This window comes from Linepithema humile, chromosome 7 (genome assembly GCF_040581485.1).
Source record: "Linepithema humile isolate Giens D197 chromosome 7, Lhum_UNIL_v1.0, whole genome shotgun sequence".
NCBI lineage: Eukaryota > Metazoa > Arthropoda > Insecta > Hymenoptera > Formicidae > Linepithema > Linepithema humile.
The window spans coordinates 8,182,879-8,205,830 of NC_090134.1; the positions used below are offsets into that span (position 1 = coordinate 8,182,879).

Below are 22,952 nucleotides of genomic sequence, written 5' to 3' on the forward strand. Positions count from 1 at the left end.
CAACAACGTTGAACGAGCCCATTAATGAGATGAGAATTCCAGATAGCGGAGATCTGAGCGTTTAAAATGCAAAACAAGAGATATGGTTTATCATTTCTTATTTTGCATAACATCGAAATAAATTGCAAATTAATAAATTAACGGAAATGAAGGGAAATTAATAAATTACAAGTTAGCATTAGAATCAATTATTTCAAACGAGGTACTTCAGATAAATACTCTCACGGGCGCGCGCAATGTAGAGAATATCAATGATATTTTCTTGAACACCATTGCGGTTTATCTCGGATGGAGGAATACGGGCGAGTAAACGGGCGATTTACCATTCCGTCCGGCCGAACACCGGCGTCGTAACAGGTGGAGAGAGAGAGAGAGAAAAGGGGGGGGGGAGAGAGAGAGAGGAGGGCGGAGGGAGAGGATCCGCGGGACGCCGGGCCTAGTCCGACGTGTACACGTACTCCGCGTGTATACCTAAGTCCTAGTTCAAGGGATTCAAATTGCCCTTCAATCTGCCAGTGCCTCGCTGCGCTTCGACCGAGGCACTTAGGCGGCCCGCAGTCGGCTGAATCATGTTTCACGATCCCTCTTTACTGTCCGTACTGAGGCTCTTAACACTGTTCTCGTTCGCTCGCGCGCACGTACTCGCAGCGCTAAGTGGCGCTTCGCCGGCAAATCGATTCCACCTTCTACCCTCGAGAGGATCTCTGGAGAGACAGAGAGAGAGAGAGAGAGAGAGAGAGAGAGAGAGAGAGAAAGAGAGAGACATTGCCGCTTAAAGTTGGACGACGATATTAATCCAGCAAATAGGTACTGGAAGATACACTCCCGCCGTTCGATCGAGCTCTCTAACGCGCCATCGATAAGAGCGATTGCGTACGCCTTCAATCATTCCGTCCGACTGCTAACATTTCCATTTGTTTATGTGCGTTTCTCGTATTAACGGCGATTCCCTCTCTCTTTCTCTCTGTGTACATTCGATCGATGCAAACCGATCGTTCAATCTCGCTGGATGAAATTGCGCCGCTCTCGCATCGCCCCGTGAGACGACGATATTAATTCCGCCGAAACAGCGCTGTAGACCGACTCGCGCGATGCAACATCGATAAGAGTCATTTCATTCGTTTCCGATCGCTCCTTTCGTTCCGCCGGCATTCTAAAAAGTTCTCCCGCGATCGCGGACTGGCGATCGAATCAGGAAACAGGTGATACGTGTATCTAGCTTCTCTCGGCGCCGCGGGAGGAGATTAGGTTCACGGCCCGGATTATCGTGGATTATGAGGCCTTAATTCGCCATTCGCGCCAATGGAACTTCAGTAAGAAACAACCTCGCACTGTTTCATCACCACCATCGCGGAGTCGTCGTCGTCGTCGTCGTCGTCGTTGATACAGAAATAGCTTGAACGACCGGGATCTCACGCTCGACTTTGCGAGAATCGAGGAAGAAGAGGAAGAAAGCCGCGAGGAATCGACACGAAGAGGGACACGAAAGGGGGATTTGTCCTTCGGCAGAATCGGTTCTGCCGCGAAACCCTCCGACGAACCCGCGCGTTTCTCTGCGGTCGGTTATTGCGAGCGGTGTCAAACGCATCGTCCGAGCTTCTCATGGGAACTTCTCCGTCAGCCGGATCACTTCCGTGTCGATTAGTCAACTCTTCGACTTCGATTTGTCGTAGTACCCGCGCGGCGTTAGCGAGAGGGCAAGAATCGAGGGGCGAAATGAGCTGCGTTGTTATAATCAACGAGATCACGAGCTTCCTTTCTTGTGTTCGGGACGAGATAAACAACATTCTCGATATCTATCTTCGATTATTTGCTAGGAAACCGTTTTAATGCACTTGTGCTGAATTCGCGAAGCACGACTGGTCCGACAAATAGATAAATTTAATACAGATATGTTTATTATACCTTCGGGTAATTAGTCGTTGTTGCGGAATCGGCAGATAATCTCGCGAAGATGTTTCGCACTCGAGATACCGTGAGGCGCGTTGTAGCGCCAGGAGGAGAAAAATATACGAGAGCAGATAGTAGGTGGAAAAGGCGAGGAGGAGGAGGAGGAGGAAGTAGAGAGGCGGCGGTTATCTTCTCGTACTTCGAAGATCTCGTTTAGATCGGAATCGGATACTCGCGGCGGAGACGTCTAAATCGGCACGCGGAAGAGACCAACGACCGACCGACTCGGAAGAGAGAGAGAGAAAGAAAGAGAGAGAGAGAGGGGGGGGGGGTGGAGGTGGAGAAAGAGTAGAAGAGAGGCAGCAGAGAAGGAGGACGGCGGAAAAAAAGGCAGCAGCTCCTCGCGTGACTACGTTCGAGCGGCCGACACGTAGGTACACGTCGAGGCCTGTCCGTGTTTATCAGCCATCACCCACGGCGAGCCGCGCGGCGGAAACGTGGACGGGCAGTTCGAGCAGCCGGAGAAACGATTCGGGAGGAAAAAGGCGAGCCGTCCTTCTGCTTCAACCAGCTGGCAGATACCGGCTGAATTATGACAGTGGAACGTTCGCTGGAAAGTAGACACCTTAACCAGCTAATTATCGGCGAGCGATACGTTTAGATAATTCACTGAGCTTACTCCGAAATACACACGTAGGCAGATCGGCCGAAATTATGTAAGCGTCGTTGCGCAATTACGCTGCAGTTAGATCACCGACGAAAGCAGTAGTCGGCCCTCGTCACTTTCTCGGGATCGCAAAAAGATCGATACGCCTGTCGCGCGTAATATCCGCGCGAGACTCGCGCGAATACGCGTCATCCAGGAATGTGTATTATGTCCTCGGGCTTTCGTGCTCGGACGGGAAAAACACGACGGGCGACGCTCGGGTGAGGCAATATTCGCACGAAACTTCCGCGGAGAGGGACACCGAACAATAAAGACTCTCGCGCGGAGGGGCCAAGGACTTCTCCGAAGCTCGATCTGTAACGATGGGAATTTGTCCGAGGAAACCGACGGCGACACCTCGCCGGAGGACGGAACGAGAGGAAGAAGGGAAAGAGAAGAGAGGTGGAAGAAGAAGCGTTGCGGATTAGTACATCTTATACCTCGGTGAGGACAGCAGCGATGAGTAACGAGAGATATGCTATTACCAGGTTCCTGGTTCTTCGATTAATTGGACGGTACAGTTAAGGGATGGGTGGATAGAGAGAGAGAGAGAGAAAGATAGAGAGAGGGAGGAAAGGAAGAAAGAAGATCCGGCGATCGCTCGAGCACTCTCACGGTTAATTTACTGCAGCGGCCACGGCGGACCGTGTCGACGGTTGTCTCATCCGCGATCACGACACCGCTAGCGAGGACTTTTATGCTAAGCAGCCTGCGACAAGCGAGTGGAAAAACGCCACTTGCGAACCTCTCGCGCCTTGATATCTATTAATTAGCGCTCTAAGAAATTCTCACCTGTCGAAGGAAGATTTTTACGTGCTACTACATGCAGCACGTGTTACGGCGTGGCGGAGTCTTGCCGAGGAGAAATCGGCATCGATTGGAGGCCGTTCGATAGGGTTGAAAATGATGTAATATACATATATTATATACGTTTTGAGTTTAACGAAAGATGTAATAATTCCTAAGAGTTAATTTTGTTCGAGTGAAACAGCGCGATAGCAAACTATGTAGTGATAACGACGCGTAATAGCGCAACGATCGTTGGCGGCTGTTAAGGAGCCGTGAATGCGCATAGCACGCGTGGAATCAACGAGCCATAGCGAAATACGCATGCTGCATGCATCCGACTATTGTTAGCCATCGCCAACCATCGGTCTCTTCCTATTATGCAAAGTGTTCCGACCGTTGTCACTCTTATATTTAAACTTTATCCGCGCGCGACACGGCTGCTTCAGGCGCACAAGCAGACTTCTCGAGATCTCTCAGTTCGGATTATCGACGCGCGGAATCGTAAAAGTTTTACTGCAGATCGAAGTCGATTTATGTTAACCGTTCAGCGAGATCAAACGCGACTCTCTGTATATTAACGTCGCCGCGCTATGATTACCAGAGTCAATTGTCTGCATTTAATGTGCCTCCGCGTCAATCCTTAATGTCTCGCAATAAAAAAAGTGGGGAGTTTCATGAATAGGAGGCCCAAAGAGAATCAAGAGTTATTTTCGTTTCGCGGACTTCCTTATGCGATTCGGGCGGGAACGAAAGAATGTCTGCTTTCCACCGAAAATAATTTGCAACGCGGTGCGACAGCCTATCATCCTAAAACCGCAATTCCGCTTATTGCACACCCGCGTACCTCAGTACGGAGGATGGGTCGGTGTACTCAGCTGTGGCCACGCTAGCCATTATCCACGTCCGGTCAACTGTTTCTAAATCGCGAGGAGGCAACCTCCTGTCCAGCTGGTAGCGATTACCTCGACCTCTCTCCGTCTTATTAAAGTAACGTCAATTAAAAGATATGTTTCTTTTTCTTTTTTTATTTCCCAAGATCTTCTATCAATCGGACGTGACGAAACTTTCGATTCCACTTGTCAGAAGAATGAGAGAGTAGAATAGAAATTACGACGGTTACCGCGGAATAAAAAGTGCGGCTAGTCAGCGATTTTATTCGCGCTTGAAAATTAACTTTAGCCCGAAAGAGCGACTCTATTGTGGACAGATCGATGAAACTAAATCGCGACGTACTTTCACGACGTTTCTTCGGCCGGTCTTGCGGTTTCGAGTCTATCGACGACCGGCGACAAGTACCGTGCGTATCGGAGGTCCTGACTTTCGAAAGTCAATCCTCGCCCGTCGAGAGATCCGGAAGTGATCTCCATATTATTCCCCGGCTGGAGCGCGAGGAAGTTTCGAGACGCTTCGTAAGAGCGGACTCGAAAACTCGGTCGGCACCGCCGTCGCCGGATTTTCGCTTCTGCCATGCTTTCTACTTCGCGGGATGATGCATTTTCAAACAATTTGCGACAATACGACGCGCTCTGGTTCGTTAACGGTAACAGCGCGCCGGGCGACAGAGAGAGAACGGAAAAGTGGGGCGGGGGAGACGCGGCGCTCCAGCCTTTCCGGAACGCTTTAATAACTTATTTACGAGACAGAGATCGTTCGGTACTTTCCACGCAATCCGGAAAAGCGTACTTCAAATTTGCTACAGTCAAGATCCTAATTGCTCGTAACGAATGCACTTTGCGTCGCGTTTATAAGGACATTCATTATAAATGTCCCATATAACATTTTGTCCACTACTTTCGCACGAGTTACCGAGAACGGTCGGTAGCAGTCGGAAAAATTGAAAAAAATACAGCGCCGATGCAATATATCTCGCATAATTGTAAACCCGAATATGATTTTATTTGTGTAACAACGCCGGCGATCGCTATTGAAGTAATATCGTGGCCACCGCATCGCGGCATGAAGGAAAAGCTTCATCGCCAGTTTCCTCGACTCGCTCAAATCGCTTTTGTATTTATCGCATACACCGAAGCCGTAAATATCGTTCGCGCGGTATTCGCGAGAAGCAAGGATGAAACACGGCGCGCACGCGGTCAACGATCGGTTTCCGACACGGAGAGCAGCGCAGGCCGCGCATATAATCATCATCTAATTATTAATTCCCTTACGGAGACGTGTATGACACGGCGCGATTTATGGTGACAATTAATAGCGCGCAACGGCTTTTGCGATAAACAGGAAGTGCAGAGAGACAACGCCTGTCGTTTCTTAAATAAATTATGCGATCGCGCCGGGATCTCTCGGGTGGCTCTCGAGGCTTAAGGCTAATTCACAGTCGCACGTAACGCACGCGATAAGACGGAAGGTACAGCTAATATAATTAAAATTGAAATTGAAGAAAACATCAATATTCGGTTCGTACTTTCGCGGTATAATAATTAAATAATTTCTTATTAGCGCTAATATTTTTATATTTTACATTTAAATATTTAAACATTTAAGGAAGAATGTGTACGCAATAATCGAGATTCCTTCGCAGATCAAATTTCTTTCTTCTATTGCATCTCTGATACACGCGATAATAATGCACGCACACAGATGCTTCTAAATTGCACGGATTGCCTTGAAATTGATTTAAGGTTCTTGCGTTCTTCCGGTACAACGTCGAAATGTGACCAGATGCGTTTCGCCGTGCTTACTTGCGCCACGATTACTTCGGTTGTATGAGGAATACTTTGCAGTTTAACGCTTCTTGCGTGGCGTACGCGATGCGCGGCGCGTGTCGCGCGTTGCTTTTTGCGGCGATCTGGTGCGCGCGTCGCAGTTGGTCGCTTCCGCGTGCAAGCGTAGCGTTAGAAAAAATTCGCTCGTGCCGCTGGCGTAAAACAGTAAGTACTAAGTGCGTCGGTATTTCACGTCGCACGGCGACGGAATAACTTAACGAATTAAACAATGTGTCACATCTACGCGGTAAAAAAAAAACTTTCATAATCGAAACAATGTATCGAAATGGTCTTCAACGCCGTGTTACATCGGCGAATTGTGAGTTAGCCTTTAGGATACCGCGGATCGCTCTCGGAAAAGCGCGACACCGGCATGAGATAGTGAACCGAAATAAAAGGAGAGCGAGGTGAGGACGAGGGAGGACGACGGGAAGGGGGGAAAAATGCTCGGCGAGGCGGCATTACCTGGAGCGTCACGCGAGTCCGTGATTGGAGCACGGCGCATTAGTAACCTGTTTGTTGCTCGATAAAACAGGCATCGTTTTAAGATTTACTAGATTTATAGACTGGTCATAGAGCGGCCCTGCGCCGAGCGGATCGCCGGCCTGCTGCCGCTCCGGTCTCTGCACTTACGATAGCGCGGTTAGGTATCCCGGGATACTCACGGGCTGCACACACGATGAGAGTATACGTGTGTGCAGGTACCCAACTCCGCTAACACGGAGTCCTGCATTGATCCTGCGCGACCCGTCGAAGGATCGATCCTGCCGCTGATTGCGCGCAGCCGGTTAATAGTACGTAATGTTAAAGTCCCGCCTTTAGGATTAAGTAATAACCGCCTTCGCGCTCTCCCCCTCGCTCGCCTCTTGCTACTTCGATTTTCCGCAACTCGCGGAACCGCCTATTTAATGCCCGCTTGCATCGCGCATCGTATACGATCGAGTGGGATCATTTTTGAGCCCGTGGAAATAGGCGTTCAACGAGGCTTTTCACCGGTTTTGAATATCTTTATTATTCGAAAAACAAAGATCATGTGTTTTGCGTTAAAGTGCAAAATTGCTGCATAAACCGCGAAATAAAAATTCGATCCTTCGGCCGGGAATCGCGTATCGCATGAACCTTTTTGTAAATTACATCCTGAGTAAGACGGTAAATCAACGTTCTTAATACTCGAGCGTCATCGCGTTCCCGGTGGAAGCCCCGAGTTTAGATACTTACAACACATTTTTCTTTTTTTTTTAGTTTCTCAATCGAAACGCCGATAAATCGCAGCGCGCGCTCGCGCACCAGCAGCGATAACTATGGGAATATTACGGCGAACCGCTCGTTTGGCGGGCCGTAGGACGCATTGAGATTCCGCTCGCGCGAGTCAAAGGACGGGCCGACCGGGAGCTTCCTCCAGATGCGATGATGATCATCCGATGACGAGGGGAAGAGCGGGATGGGAGGGGAAAAACCCTAGGAAGCTCGAGTGGTATTCCGGATCAATTAACTGAACGGCGCGGAGGTTAACGCGGATATGAAAAGGGACGGCGTTACTAAGCCGGGTTGAGCGAGGCCTCTCGGTATGCGTGCGCAGGGCGGGATGGTAGGCCTCTCGCGGAATGAACGCTCGTCGTAAGCCGCATGAAAACGTCGGGTAATTCTATCGAGAGTGGTTTATCGTGCGAACGCACGCAGGAGGAAATAGATTGTCACTCGCGGTGAACGCGGAGCCCCGGAAACCGGCTGCCGGCTTTCTCAGCGTAACAATTAATCGACGTAACTCGCCGTCCTTTATCATTTCAACATATAGAAATTAGAGTTCAATTTTTCCATATCGCTGTTTCGTCGCGTGCAAGAAAACATGTCATATCGTCGGAATGCGCCGCAAAAGTAATTCTAAACGGTCAGCGCGGCACGTCAAACGCAACACCACCGGGAAGCCGTTTATCATGTGAACACAAACGAGATTGTCACCTCGCGCGCGGGCACGCGCCCCATGCTCTCCACGTACCATTCGTACACCAGGTGTCCACCTTCGCCCGATGGAATCTCGATCTTTATCCTGTCGCCTTGTTTAGAGAGCGAAGGACACTTGGTTCGAAATTTATGACGGTCTAACGCTTCAAGTGTGTCCCGATAAAATTCTAGGCACGATCAGTTCGCGATCAAAACACGCTTGTAGTCTTCGGGAAAAAAAATGGACCACAATCTCGACTAGAATTTAAAGACTAGAATATTGAGTAGAATGTGGACTGGAATCTAAAGTCATACTTGTAAAAAAAAATTTTTTTTAATTGCGAAGAATATAAATAAAAATAACAGCAACATATGCGCGCTCACCCGGTATGTATGTAACGTAAATTTACACGCGGATACGTTCGCTAAGCGGACGCATTCTCACTTACGCGCGCATACGACTTGCCACTTCTAAGTCCACCTATCACCTAGGTAAGACACTGCCGCTATTGTTCGATACATGCGGATCTGCTTGACGTGAAATATCGTAATCCGCACCTTCGCGATGCATCCGAGTGAGAATAAGAGTGCGGACCCATATCGTTACAGCATTTGTGTGAAAAATGAAAAAATTCGCAAGTGCAGGTGAAAACAATGATAATCAATTAAAAATTTCCCCATAGCGCCAAGATAACTCAATCGATTGGTCTCACTTTCTTAACACTTTCTTTGCACATTGAGTTCAATTATCACGGCAACGTTAACGCGCGATTGTAATTGGATCGAGATCGAGAGGCGAGTAAATTTGCGGGACCCTAAGCGTTGTGCCAGCGCTAATCGAGGGACAGCGCAACGTAATACCGTTCAGAAACAGCCGCGAGCTTTCGTATTCTCTCGTATTCTGATATATATACGGCGTCCCGCGAGCGCGGAAGCCTGGGATTACAAGCGGTCGTCTTTATCGGACCAACTTATCATAGATTTTTGCGAGTCGGGGCGGTTATGCAAATAAAGCCGCCTGTCTCCGTTTCTCTCTCTCTCTCTCTCTCTCTCTCTCTTTTCCCCCATCTCCTTTCTTTTCCTACTCTCCTTCTCTCCTCTTGCCTCTCATTGTTTTTATAGCGAAAGCATTCGTGGCGTGGTCGGGGTCTTACCGTAAGAGCCTTCTGGCGAACGCCTCTGCCAGCCGGTGTCGTTTTAACGTATGGCCGTGTAACGCTGCTAAGCCGCAACTCGAGCTAGCTTTAATGCACCGTCTGGAGATCTCGCGTGTCCGTTGAAAATCTCGAAACAAATCGTCATGCGCTGCGTATATGATGTTCGCAAATTTTATCGCGTAACGTCGTCACGTAACAAGTTAATCAATCACTCTTCTCGGTCTCTGCGTTTCACTAAAATTCTCAAGATTAGCTATTGTCGTCTAAATTTATTTTTCACTTAATTAGAAATAAAAAAATTATATAAAAGATATAAAATCTAAATGTTTTAATAGAAATATTTTTGGCATTTGTTTCTCGATCGAGTATTTATAGATTTCTCAAGATATTAAATTAGAGATGAGCGAGTTTCCTCGCCGATTGACATAAATCGCGTTGCACTACATTCCGCAAGCATATATCAATCCGCGGCTCGGTAACTATTGCCCCTACGAAGGCAATCGGCACAATTTGCACACGGTGAATCGCAGAAAATGTCGGTGCAGCGGTGCACACAGCTCGCGGGAATATGCATGCGGAACTTCTCTGCTGTCGCGATCCCGCTGCTGGGCTCTTGTCGGAAAATAACCCGCATTATCCGCCGGCGCACGGTGAGATTATGATAATTCCTGACGTCAAGGGTTCGGGGAGCGGATTTTTGCGGGACGCGCAGAACGATCGATATATCAACGCGCCGCGGCGAACGGATCGACGTCGGTGATAAACCGGCGGCGGGACCCGCGGCGATCATCGACGATGCTAATCGGAAATTGGGTACACCGATGTCGGCGTCCTCAATTACGGCAGATCGTCAGGTTGCGGCAGGACCTCGCGAGGAGTCCTCGTTTCCGCCGTGTCAGGGACGTCACGAAGGCGTAAACTATCCTGGCGTCCTGGTCGGTTTCGCCGATAACGAATCTACAACGGGTTGTCATAAACTGCCACGAGTTTAATGTCTGCGATTTAAAGCTCGATGACAAACGATATCATTCTGCAGATGTAAACGTGCGGAGATACAGATGTCGCGCGCTCGGACGTGTCGTTGAATCGCGTTTACGGCGACGAATAATGATTTACGCGGGGTCCGCGCGCTTTTTCGCTGGTGGAGATTTACGAGAGGTGGCGACTCGTTCGTTACAGAAGCAAGTAGCGACATTTACATGCACGTTACATCCTCCAATTATAGTTATTAGCTTGCTACTAATGGCCTATAAAAATTTTATGCGATACTGCGCCGCGCGACGCTCCGGTCGTTGAAACGAGCGGAATGAACCGCTTCAAATACGACCCGTTCCGTTACACCGCGGCGAGGCGATGCATGCGAACATTTTGCATGTAGCAGCGCCTTGGAAGCATTAATTTAGCAAAAACACTAATAGTTAATTAACCGACAATGTGACATCGCTGCCCGCGATTCCGTCCGCGATATTGCGCGACGCGCGTAATTTGCGCGGCGCCACATACGTGATTTTTCCGATGAGCGAAGTGACGTGCGTTTTATGCTTTCCTGCCGCTATTACGCGACGTCCAAACGGGAAAACGCAGCCGCTAACGCTACGAGCAGATATAGACGCCATAAAGAAGAGACGCAAGGAGCGTTAATATAATACGATCGATCGGGAAACGCGATGAACGAGACGCTCGGACGTTCGCACGGCGAACGGCCTCTCGGCCCGATTGTAGGCGGAAGGATTACGAACGGCGAAAAGGCACGAATTGTTTTTTGCCGGCATTGCCAACGGCACACGTAATGTTCCTTCGGCTCGAATCGCGAACCCGTTTCTCCGCTCCGACTGCATCGGAAGCGGCGAAAGAGGAAGAGAGTGAAACGCAGGGAGCGACGAGGAGAGAGAAGAAACCGAGGGAAAGGAGAGGGAAAGAAGCTGAGATACAATCTCTAATTGTTCGCGATCGGCCGCAAAACTCGGCCGTTGAAACGGCTCGCGCATTGCGAACCGCGCTGGTGACCGCAGCTGTGATTGCAAACACACAAATACTTTCAAACAAATAATAGCATCAGAATGTGATAATGTTCCACTTACACAAATTCAAATCTTTCGATATTAACTAAGCAAAAACGATTGTAGCCTTGATAATTTTGCAAAGAAATTGACTTGAGTTTCTAAAAAAATTTGTCATTAGGAATTCTGTTCGCTACTGAATTTCCTGTATACATATATCACGCCAACATAGAGACACGAGAGAAGCAAAGGTCAGTATCGGCTACCGCGAGAACAACTCAGAAAAGTGACGATTACGTTTCGCAACTGATCGCTACGCGAAAGCCTAGATATATAGACACGTATATCGCGCGACCCCGTCGAGAATCGCAGCCGCCGCAAGCACGCACGGCAGTCACACGGTACAAACCGGCTGATCCTCGATCCAGATAACGATCCTGCGGAATTCTCTCGAAAACTCTTCGGCGCACGCTTTCTTTCATCCGAAGCTTCGGCCGCTTCTTTACTAGAAAGCGTATCAAACATTTTATTATAAAGAAAAGAGTTTTTAATCACGCAACTTTTGCTATGTTAATACGCTATGCTGAAATCATAGATTGAAATGATTTCGATGAAATTACACGTCTGATGTGAATCGAATGTGGTGAACGTGACTATTCATTTCACCTGTAATACGTAATAATACATCGTTGTCTTTCGTTTCCGAACGCCGTTTCAGAAGATCCATACGTTCGGATCGACGCAATCAGATCGGGTGCGAAGTATCGTAATTGGATTTCACCGGAAATTACGAGGAGCGACCTAGTTTGCGCGGCGCGCCGCGGAAGTCGCGCCGCGACCGCGGGCGAAAAAGAAAGAAGCGCGAGCGTAGAAATTGCGTGGGCACACGTATGTACGGTCTTTATCGCGTCGCCTCATCGCCTCGGGCGATCAGATTAGCGTAGAAGTGGCCACCGCCGATCGTGATTGGCTCCCGGCTAAGGAAAAGCCGCGGTGTGCTCATGCTGGACTTTCTCCGTGTCGCGCTGACGCGGCGCGCCCGTCCATTGCATCGCGTCGCGCAGAAACTCGGCCGAGTCCTTTCCGACCGTCCTCGCCCCGACCTCGTCCCGTAGGCGTGTATCGCCACCTGCCGTCCGCGTTTGTCCTCTGTTGCATTTACACCGACTTTTTCTATTCACAATAAAAGCGTGTGCCCGATTTTTTCTTAAGAAAATATAAAAACCTGAAAAAGATGATAAAAAAAAAAAATAAGTGCAGATATTATCCTAATTAGAGACTCTTGAGTAATCGATAAATTGTGCGCCCTCCGCGCTGCCGCATCCAGGAGAAAAGTTTCTAACGGCGGCGCTTCGACGGGGCCGCGGAACGGTGGTTTCGCATCTCTCTGACAATACTCGTTTCATATTCGCTGAACTATGTAATGCACGGAACGGAGATTAATAATTTGCAGTTTCCCACCCCGGCATTATCGGGGCACGAGGCAGGCGGATCGCGAACATCGTGTACCGGCGCGGAGAGAGGGAGAGAGAGAGAAAGAGAGAGAGAGAGAGAGAGAGAGAGAGAGAGAGAACGAGCGCGGTGTGTTCAGCAGCCGCGGCTGCTGCAGGGTCGACCGGTCACGATGGCTCGGATAATGATAGCCTGCCCTCGCCTCATAATCAGTCCCCCATCTTAATTTATGTTTGCCCCTGCCCATCCGTCCATCCGTCCGTCCCGTACGACTTCTCTTCGATGTAGGTACCTGCCGCGCTCGCTGGCGCTGGCTCTTTACTCCCGCTAATTTACCGTAATTCGACTGCGAGACAAGCCACGTACTTTTGATTCCGTCGCTGATTTGTTGCGAGCATGTCGAGCCGACCCGCGCCTGACCCCTAGCCTCGCCGCTTGTTCCCGCTTCCGGTGATGTCGATGGAACCGGTACATCGCCGTGATTTTACCTCCATCGCTACGATAACTCTACGCTGTCCGTTCCGATTATATTCAACGTCGGTCTTAATTGTCGAGAAATATTGCGCGCGGTAACGTCTTCATTTCGCGGACAGTCAGACAGCCGAAACTAATTCGACACGACATCAACGCACTCGTCGCTTACTGTCAACACGACGTCCGCGTTCTCGATGATCGGGCGCGACAGAGAACCTTGCGCGGACGGAACGACCTGTCGGCGGAAGAAACGCGCGACGGCTGGATACCTCCGTGCGGCGCGATCCAACGGTTGGATGATCAAAAACCAGTTCGTAATCAGTTGAAGCGGAAAAACCACGCGCGGCGGGAACAGCCGGACGGCTCACGTGGTACCGCACGCACGTGTGCTCCCGCCTGTAAACAGACGCAACCGACACCGTCCTCGCGTCATTGGCGGTTACGGCGAACGATCTCGATCGGCATCGATGCATTCGACGAACCGGCGAACCGTACACACGTTATCCTTTGGTCGGGCCTGCAATTGCGGGGATACCGAGGCACTCTCGACGGAGGTCTAGGTCTAGGAGTCGATTGCCGCACCGCCGCGGCGCAGGCACTCGGGGCTGATATAGTTCAGTGCTCGCGAGGGTGCAACGTGTGGCCTCGTTACGTTAATGGCGTCATGCTCTGGCGCCCCACAGGCTACTCCGCTGACCAGCCGGCTCTGAACCGGCAACCAACGACTCGGAGAACCCCGGCGTCCGGAGAGACCGCCATGAAGATGTTGCGGCATGTGCCGAATACGCACTCGCTTTCGATCGGGCTGCTTTAGAGCGATTGAGCGATAATTGCACGCCGGTCGGCGCGATGTATATTATTATCAACAATTGATAAAAGAGATACATTTACGCTGAAAAGCGCTTACAAATTCGCGAATTTGTTTGAAAAGATTTTTTTCGCTATTGGGGCTTTAATATCAACGCAATTAATCATCTATTAATTATTAAATGATGATCGTTGTGAAAGGGCTAGAAACAATTGTGTCACTGCCCGCGTTTTCTCCTCTCTTTAAAAGGAGCGTTTGTTTTGAAAAATTTTAGAGTAGACGTCTAACATGATTAGTAATCAGGTTTCGAGACAAACCTGTTCGACTTCCGTCACCGGTGTTAACCGACTAGGCGGTTCTGCAGCTTATTAATAACAATAAGACGATCGGAAATTCGCAGAAGAGGATTACATGCATCCGCGTGAACGACGCACTTGGTGCGCGCAGGGCGTGTAATTAGCGTTAATGTCGAGACGGTAGCGAATAATTATGCGGCTGGGCAACGTCCGCAAACACCTTCCGCGCGTCGTCGATGCTTCCGGATTTTTTCGCGATACTTACAGGTGATTTCTAATTCGCAAGACGTGAATTTCTAATTTCTAGGACGCGACATGTAAAAATAATGAAGATAAAAAAATCATTTTAATTATTCATCTTGATATTAAAGTTTTTCCTTTATTCAAGATTTTCCTTTTATGAACCTTCGGCGCACAATTTCCAAAATAATCAAAACATTCGTATAAAAAATAATTATTCGACTATTGATAGATTAGTTAAACGCATATGAATTGCCCGGAGTAATCGGGAGAGTTAAAAAGATGCTGCAGTGTCGAGCTTCCACGCGAGGAAGCCAACGAACCTAGATTCCGCGGACTATTTCTAGAGTCCGCAGAAACCATTAGCATTCACGACTACTTCGATAATTATTAATCTCCCGGCCGCGAGCGAATGTATCTCCGAGAACACGGGACGCTGACTTCTCGGCCCGGGTAGGGTCTCTCCTCGTAGCGATCGTTTTATCTCTTCGCGCCCGATAATGATCGAGACGCCGGGCGGGCGAATGCGAGAGGTATCCTCCGCGGGACTTTTTGCTCGCTCGTTAAAAACGGCACGCAACACGCAATCCGTAAAAGGTCCGCGAACACGACTACCGAACAGCTTGTTACGCACGATCGAACCGCCACCCCCGCCCCGCCGACTCTCATCAATGGCTACGCACGTGTGCTGGCATCCGCCCGCAGAAAACGTCTTTTCACAGGTGGCTTTTCTTCCTTCCTTCCTTCTTCGCGGTTTTTTTTATTTGGAAACAGATGTGCTGTACTATTCCTTAATTTTGCATATGCCTACTTTGTGAAAGCACAATTGTGACTTCTGAATTTAATATTATTAATTTTATATAGCATTATTGTTTCGAACAATGTGCGAAAATTAATTGCTAGCATGCAATTCAGTTTTTCGTAATAATTTTATACTGATTTCATCATCATTCAATTTAAATATTAAAGAAAAAACATTCAGTTCTCTAAGACTGGTTAATTTCAAAACGCGATTGTAAAGAAGAAATTTTTCTGACGGACGTAGAATACGGTGCAACTCAAAGCGCGAAACCGTTAAAATACAACACGCATTTTCAATAGCAAATATACATTCTGACTCGCTCACCGGCCGGTTGATCTCGCAACTGCACTTCCTCTGACTGTTTGCGCAAGTATCCGCGTACTACTCGCGGTACTCGAGCATTACGAACCGGCGTTTGCATTGGCGGGGAAGCAGGTACCGGTCGCGGCAGCGGCGTGCATGTACGCGTTCGTACACACAAACGCGACCGCGCGTCAGCAGAGCGTTAACGCGGGTTAAACGAAGGTACGCGCAAGGACCCGGGGGGTTCGAATTAAGTGGGGCCTTACACCTCGAGAGACGAAGTCACGCCGCCGGTAACCGGCAATCTCATAGACGAGACGGAATCGCGGCGGCAATAGCAATCACTGCGGAAAGCTCGCGCGAATGAAACTACTACGTTGGAAAACGTCCGTCGTTGGCAACTTTTTTGGAGCTCGGGGAAAATTACGGAGTCGCATTACACTGTTATAGTGGAAAATTATTGTGTTGACGAAAAATGTTATGGTATCCAACTACGGACGGCTGCACTTTAGAAACGCGCCAGTACATTGAATGTTAAGAATGTCATGTTGCGCTTATTGTCAGTCTTCTCCACTCTGAAAATTTATGGAAGTCGTGATACCCGACTCCGCTATCTGGCAGCGCTTCCTACGTCGCGTAAACACAGGTGTCTCGAAAGGTTACAATCGACGAAATGCAACGAGAATTCGGTCCCGATGACCGGTATGCACCTACGATGATACCGTTGCGCAGAGAGCAGCCACACCCTCGTCTGTGTACAAGGATACATACGTGTGTCGGATATACACACGCGGCGGCGGAACCAGCGCGGCGGGCTACACACGTGACTCCGTATATACACCTGGAGTTGTACCGATTCTATCTCAAGCGTCTCGACGTGCTGGAGCCGTAGGAAGAGAGGAAGAAGTCCGCGAAGCGGAATCCTAGGCCACCTCCGCGCAATCTCGATCCGTGTACCGGCGAGTCGGCAAGTCGCGCTCGTCGATTTATTCGCAGCCGAATTTCAGCGCGGTGCAAAGAAGCTTATTGATGATCCGTCGCGAATATCGCTGTCAAGATTTTGCGCGATTGAGTAGAATCAAGACTCATCTCGCAATTCGCATTTTTATCATCGCAAAAATATCGCAAGTCACCTTATGTTAAGTGAGAGAGAAAAATATGTATTTATATATTCTCTCTCTATAATCAGTATCGACAGTGCAGACGATGGAATTCCAATTGAGCAACGCTTGTCCCGCCGGCGCGCGCAGACACATACACACATACTCTCCGATTTACTTGCACGCTCTCGATACTGAAATATCGGACGTACGATAGCTTGGCGGGGGAATTATGCGATCGCCGGTTGAAGTTCGCGCGACGGCACGATCGGGATAGGAAAGCCTCTCTTGACTTCTCCGCCGGCGCGGAGTATGCGTTACGTATTATAACTCGCCTCTCTTCTCTCGCTCCCCTCTCGCTCACTTCTTCCCCGCGGTCGTCATTAAACTAACTGCTCGAGAGACAACTGGCGCTGATTATTTAGCAATACAAATCATTCGCCGAGTGCGTCTTGCGCGCACCTTCCCCCCCCCCCCTCTCTCTCTCTCTCTCTCTCTCTCTCTCTCTTTCTTTCTTTCTCTCCGTATCTTTCTCGTTCTGTCGAGCGGGTTCTCGCGTGCGCGGGCGTGGTACTGTACGTACCACTTATGCGAGAGAGGCGAATAAAACATATACACGCGTACACGCGGCTCTCTCGCGTAACGTGTGCATCAGATACCAGTCGGTAGAAACAGTTTTGTTGATTAGCGAGCTCGTTTGAACCGGCCGTATTACTTTGTATCGCTGAGGAATGCTCTTAGTGGCGGATTATAAGTATCCCGTGTCGTAAAAACGTTGGCATATCGTGTGAATGCGTTCGAATGTTTTGAAAAAAAGCTCATACATACATAGCATATTAAATACTGAATACATTTCCATTTTCATTAATTTTTTTTTCGTTATTAATTATTTATTATGTTAATCATTCATTGCTCTTCTATAAAGTTTCTTCGATGATGATCAAAGTAAATGCGATGCTTCGAAAAAAATTCTAATCGTTTCTGCATTTATCCGATAATCAATGCAAGTGGAAACAGCGAAACGATCACTTTTCTCGCGTAACGTATAAATCCGTGTTCATATCTCGCTCGTATCTCGCGTCTCGGTATAAAATATTCCGAGGTAGAGCTACCGATACATCGCTCCGAAATTCCTCGCGGCTGCCGCGCGCAATTAATAACTCAAATATCGCCCAGTACAATTTACTATCCGCTTTGCGTCGTTAATCACGCGTTCCCGCGCGCCCGTGCCAATGCCGCTTCGCCAAGCAGGTGGGGAATCGATAACAGAGATGCATTAGAATATTATGACCTTTCGAAGTGCATTCGGTGATTCACCGCGGGAGCTGCGATAGCGCGTTATCGCCGTGGCTACTCGCGGCGCGGCGGGTTCGATGCTATCGGCCGGCTGTATTCCCGGCTAATCGGGACAAGCGAGAAAGGGAGAAAAGGAAGAGGCAGGGTGCTGACCTCGCTTCCTGAATCGTTCGGGGCGGTGGCATCTCTCCGAGCACGCTGCTCGGCGAGCACGCCGCGGCGCTGCACAGACATCGTCGCGGCCGTACCTGCATTCGTGCAATCAAATCAAGCAGATAATATCTGTGAATTCAGCCGACGATATGTCAGCTCGTTAAGCTGCTCTTTATGTGTTATTTAAACGCGACTAAGCGAGTCTCGGCTAGTCTATATTTTTGACTGGAATTTTGCGTAATGCGCACATTTAATTAATCCACTAATTAATTCCAGTCTGAATCCGTTAATTCCAATTTCAACTAATCTAATCATATTCGAAGCATGACTCTTAACTTCGTGAGCCGAGCACTATCATGCTAATTTTTAACTAGTTTCAAGATAAGTTTATCTAGAAGTTTAATCTCAATTAATTAATTCTTGACGATTTTCTGATCTTGAGATATAAATTTCTGAATTTTACGAAGCTGAGCGGAAAACGAGAGAAAGCCATACATTCGAAACGATTGAAATTTGCATCGATCATAGATCTCAAGTGCGGTTCCATTCGAGTGCCGAGATCCGCGTCTGGAAAACCGTGTCTTTAATTATAATGCTGCGCGCGCGCGCAGTGCAAACGTATTCAGCGCGAAGGCGTTAGTCTTAATAACAACGGAAATCTCGTCGCGCGCGTAATTTCGTGCAATTATATATCTCTAACGTCGCGCGTCTCGTTTATCTCTTCTTGAACACGTCACCGAATGTACGAGCGGACAATCTACCGGCAAACGAGCGGTTGCCGTGTTAAGACCGCGACTCAACATCACCGTTGTCGGAAGACACCGCGTCCGGATGTTATCGCCATCGACTCTCCGGCAAAAATCCGCGCGCCTGATGTCATTATGCCGACGGACGAGATAACGCCGCCTCACCCCGGCGAGTGAGTCTCACCGCGAACAGGGGCGAACGCTTCCATCGGTAGGCGAGGTATGCGGCCTTACGCTTTAGCGTGAATGCAGCTCCGCGAGCGCGCTGGTACTCGCGTAGAACCGCATTATCGCGGGATTACGTAAGCGCCCGGAGCCGCGGCGTACGATTGCGCTTGTATTACGCTATAATTAGGACCGGGCCGGCCGGCGTAACCGCACAGGCGCAGGTATGTGTATATTGCGCGCGACGTTACTTACGGCCGCGTAATCCGCGTCGTATTAATAACCGGCGATAAACGTTAACGTACACCGCCGTGCGCGTGTCTCCCAGGATCCGAGAAAGGAGGAGCGTAAACTGCGCGCGGATGCCGCTGCGGATCGGAGAACCGCTTCTCGAGAGAAGAGATTACACCGAGCGCATCTTCCACTTGCGTTATCAAAATACGGCTTAGTCTCTCCGTCACGAGAGTAGAATGCGCGCATCGGAATATTTGGAATTCTGCGTGAAGTGCGCTGTTTCTAAATCGCCGCCGTCCGAGTGACTCTTAAGCGATCGACGCGATTTGGATGTTGAAGCAAGCGGCGGATTGGCTCGTTGCAGGTTGCGGCACTCTTTTTTTTCTAAATGTCCGCGTAATCGTCCGGCATTAAGGAAAGTAAACTGGTTTTGCGCTGAACGAACGTTTGACCGGCGCGCGACTTATCTGTAGCCTCGATCTTGCGGGCTGAAAAATCGCGGAAAGGTACACACTACGTGTAAAGTGCACGAGGGAGGTACCGTATTGTGTATCAAACGCGCTATACACGGAGAAAGAAAATCACGGATCTTGTTAATCTCTGCGCTTTACGACAAAGAACGATGATAATTCAGAGATAATTAAAAGAAAACACGCTCAGCAACAACGACACGCGTGGTAATTAATTCATTAGAAAAATGCACCAATTAAATAAACTCTTAAATTCTAAATATTAATTTATAAAAACATTTTTAACTTTTTTTGTGTGTAAATATATCAAACTAAAATGATTGAATCTTAACAGATTAACGTGTTAATGCTGCAGCCGTCTCTACGCGCCGTTTAATTAATTTCCGACTAAACGCCGCTAAATAGACACGCTCACTAAATTAGCGATCGCTCGCTTACGCTGACAGATATCGAAACGATACCCGCGCGATCGGGTGGACGAAAATCAAGATCTCGCCGTGTTCGTTCCCGACATACGCTTGATTAATATCCAGATGTAATTACGCGCCGCCTCGAGGGCAAGGGCGGATTGCGCGGGAAGAAGACAGCCTCCTTCTCCTTGTATGCCTCTCGCCGGATCGTGTGGGAGGAAAGCGAGAACAGAGATGAATATTGTAGAGAGGACGCGCAAGAGAGACGGGAAGACGAAAAGAAAGAACGAGAGAGAAAGACAGAGAGAGAGAGAGAGAGAGAGAGAGAGAGAGAGAGAGAGAGAGAGAGAGAGAGAAAGAACTCCGTTGAGCTGCCGACGGAACGAAACCCTGACAGATTTCATCGTGGGCTGACGTAAACAATTTGCGAATGTAAATACCTGTTGAATATTGAGCGCGCTGGCAGGGCCCACGGGGCCCCACGCCGGAGCCCCAACACCTTGCGATCGTTTACCCTTTAAACTCGTGATTACCATCCGGCGCGGTCTCCCACCTACCGCGGCGAGGCGTGTAAGTCATCGGCATAAATTATACGCGAACATCGCGCGCGGCGATGCCGGAGATCCCGTCGACGGGGTATCCTCTCGGCTCTATCCGCCGTCTGACCCGCGAAGAGTCGCGAAATGGAAAACGATCGAGACATACTTAACACGCGCGCGGAACCGCATGCTCGAAAAAGAACGAGCGCGGGCTCGCACGCATTCCGAACGCGCTCGCTTCGACGTTGAACAAAGCGAGCTGTTCTCACCGGTCCGCGCGATCGCGATCTCAGCTGACAGCTGAGTGAATTAAAATCTAATGCAGATCTAATTCAGTAATAAAGGAGGCTAGGCGCGCGATGTATCATCGTAAATTGCAGAGTCGCGATCTCTTACGGTTCTTAATCGCGCGGCCAATTAAACATTTGTAACACTGATAACGAAGGCGTGCGCGCTAGATCGTTTATCGCTTTTATGGATTTCGGGTAATAAAGCTCGTTGGCGCGTGCAGTTCGGATTATTAATAAGTGCGGAGGGTAACCGGCGTTTATCGATCGCCGATCGGATCATTACGGATGATTCCGTGTCGCGGCTCGAGAGGTGGCGGCGAGTAAGGACGCGTATCGGGATAATTGGTGATTTCGCGCGATCGATCGCGATAAGCGACAGCCGACAGTTCCGATAACTTTCTCACTCCGTATTTAATTATCCACGTCGATTGTAACGGGAACGCGATGCGTATCGATAACGGAACGCGGTAAACACTTGTCCACGCAGCGCATTTTCTTGGCGCAACTTTTTCGCGCGATCGCCCATCCGTCAACCTAATCTCAAGCACTATGCCAAGGGAATATCTCAGCGCGCTGCTGAGAACTGGATTGCCCGTCTCGCGGGACTATAATTATGTAAAAATCAAAATCTCACTCACCGTCCTGGTTCATCCCGTGGCCGCCGTCATCTGTTTAAAACAGAAAAAGGAGAATTAAGACTTGAAATTGAAATCTGGCGGGATACGTGATCGAGATATCAAGGAATCGTGTGTGTACATTGAAACGAATCATGCAAAAACGCCGCTCGCGTTCATTTTCTCTTCGTTCAACTCGCGACGGAGCCTGGTCGCGTGTTAATTAAAATATATTACATCTTGTAATCGTACGTCATGTCGTTCTTTGAATTATAATCAACACGCTCGATGGCAGTTTGACAGCAGGAGCAATAAATGAAATATTCTGATACAAAGTACGGAGGCGCTGACGACGCTTCCGGAGAATCTGCTGCAATACGTGTTGCGCGTGAATATATTTAAATTCCTCTTCTCGGCGCGATATAATATTACGGGAATTTTACATTTCTAAACATCGCGTATCAGGGAGTATAAATCTATCGAGAACGGAAGCCTCATCGTGTAAGATCTGCGACTCTCCGATAGGCTATCGCGGGCACCGGATGGTTGCACCTCGCGAAGGGAGATTCAGGCGTGTTTACCGCGGATCATGACGACTCGCAACGCGCGCCAGCGATAGCAACCTGCACGGCAACCTATTTGTACGCCGGACTCTGGTATCGCGGCGATCGCGCAGCGTTCCTTTATTTAACCCCATAAATAACCGCCGCTATCTCACCGCCGAATGCTCTCCTATGGGCAACAGGCAGCGCACACGTACTGCATACACGCGCACGTGTGGTGAAACGCGTTTTCGTGTATGGCGCGCGATGCGAAATATATTAGATGCTGCCAGTCATTCTGCCGCGCAGAGGGGTTGGCGCGCTGGGAATCCCCATAAGCGATCCGCGCGTCCATCCAGCGGAAAGAATAACTTTCGTGAGGAGATTAAAGCGTGGTATGTGTTATTCGTTCGATAATAACGCGCATTTAAACCAACATCGAATCGTGCGACGATTCGAAACAACGGTAAGATCTGTCCCTTTTCTTTTATAACATCAAAAAGAAAAAATGTACTATTATGAATTTATTAGAGCGGTGACACGAGTAATCGATACCACTTGCAGTCCCATATGTAAATAGTTATAAATACGCGTTGCACAGGAGGCAGATAGTAATTAAAAGTTAAAGTCGTTTCATGTAACACTGCATTCTTGAATATTAAAATTATTGAATATTAATACGAATTGCTAAATAGATCGTCTAGAACGTCGAGCGGTCAAACGTACCAGCGTACAACTTGCGTAATAAGTCGCACCAGATTGGCGTATAATCTGTCGGAGAAAGGTGTGGGTTTAGACAGATGTTTTTTTTTGCA

At 48.9% G+C, this 22,952-nt stretch overlaps 1 protein-coding gene across 5 annotated transcripts in view; it reads right to left on the minus strand.

The window, feature by feature from the left end:
• Positions 1–22,952, minus strand: part of sv (shaven) — a 154,951-nt gene that overhangs the window by 67,958 nt on the left and 64,041 nt on the right. For all 5 annotated transcript variants that reach the window (XM_067359862.1, XM_067359865.1, XM_012373231.2 and 2 more), the window contains one exon: positions 21,620–21,649. In XM_067359862.1, the coding sequence (XP_067215963.1) occupies positions 21,620–21,649 (30 nt within the window). The remainder of the gene's footprint in view (positions 1–21,619; positions 21,650–22,952) is intronic.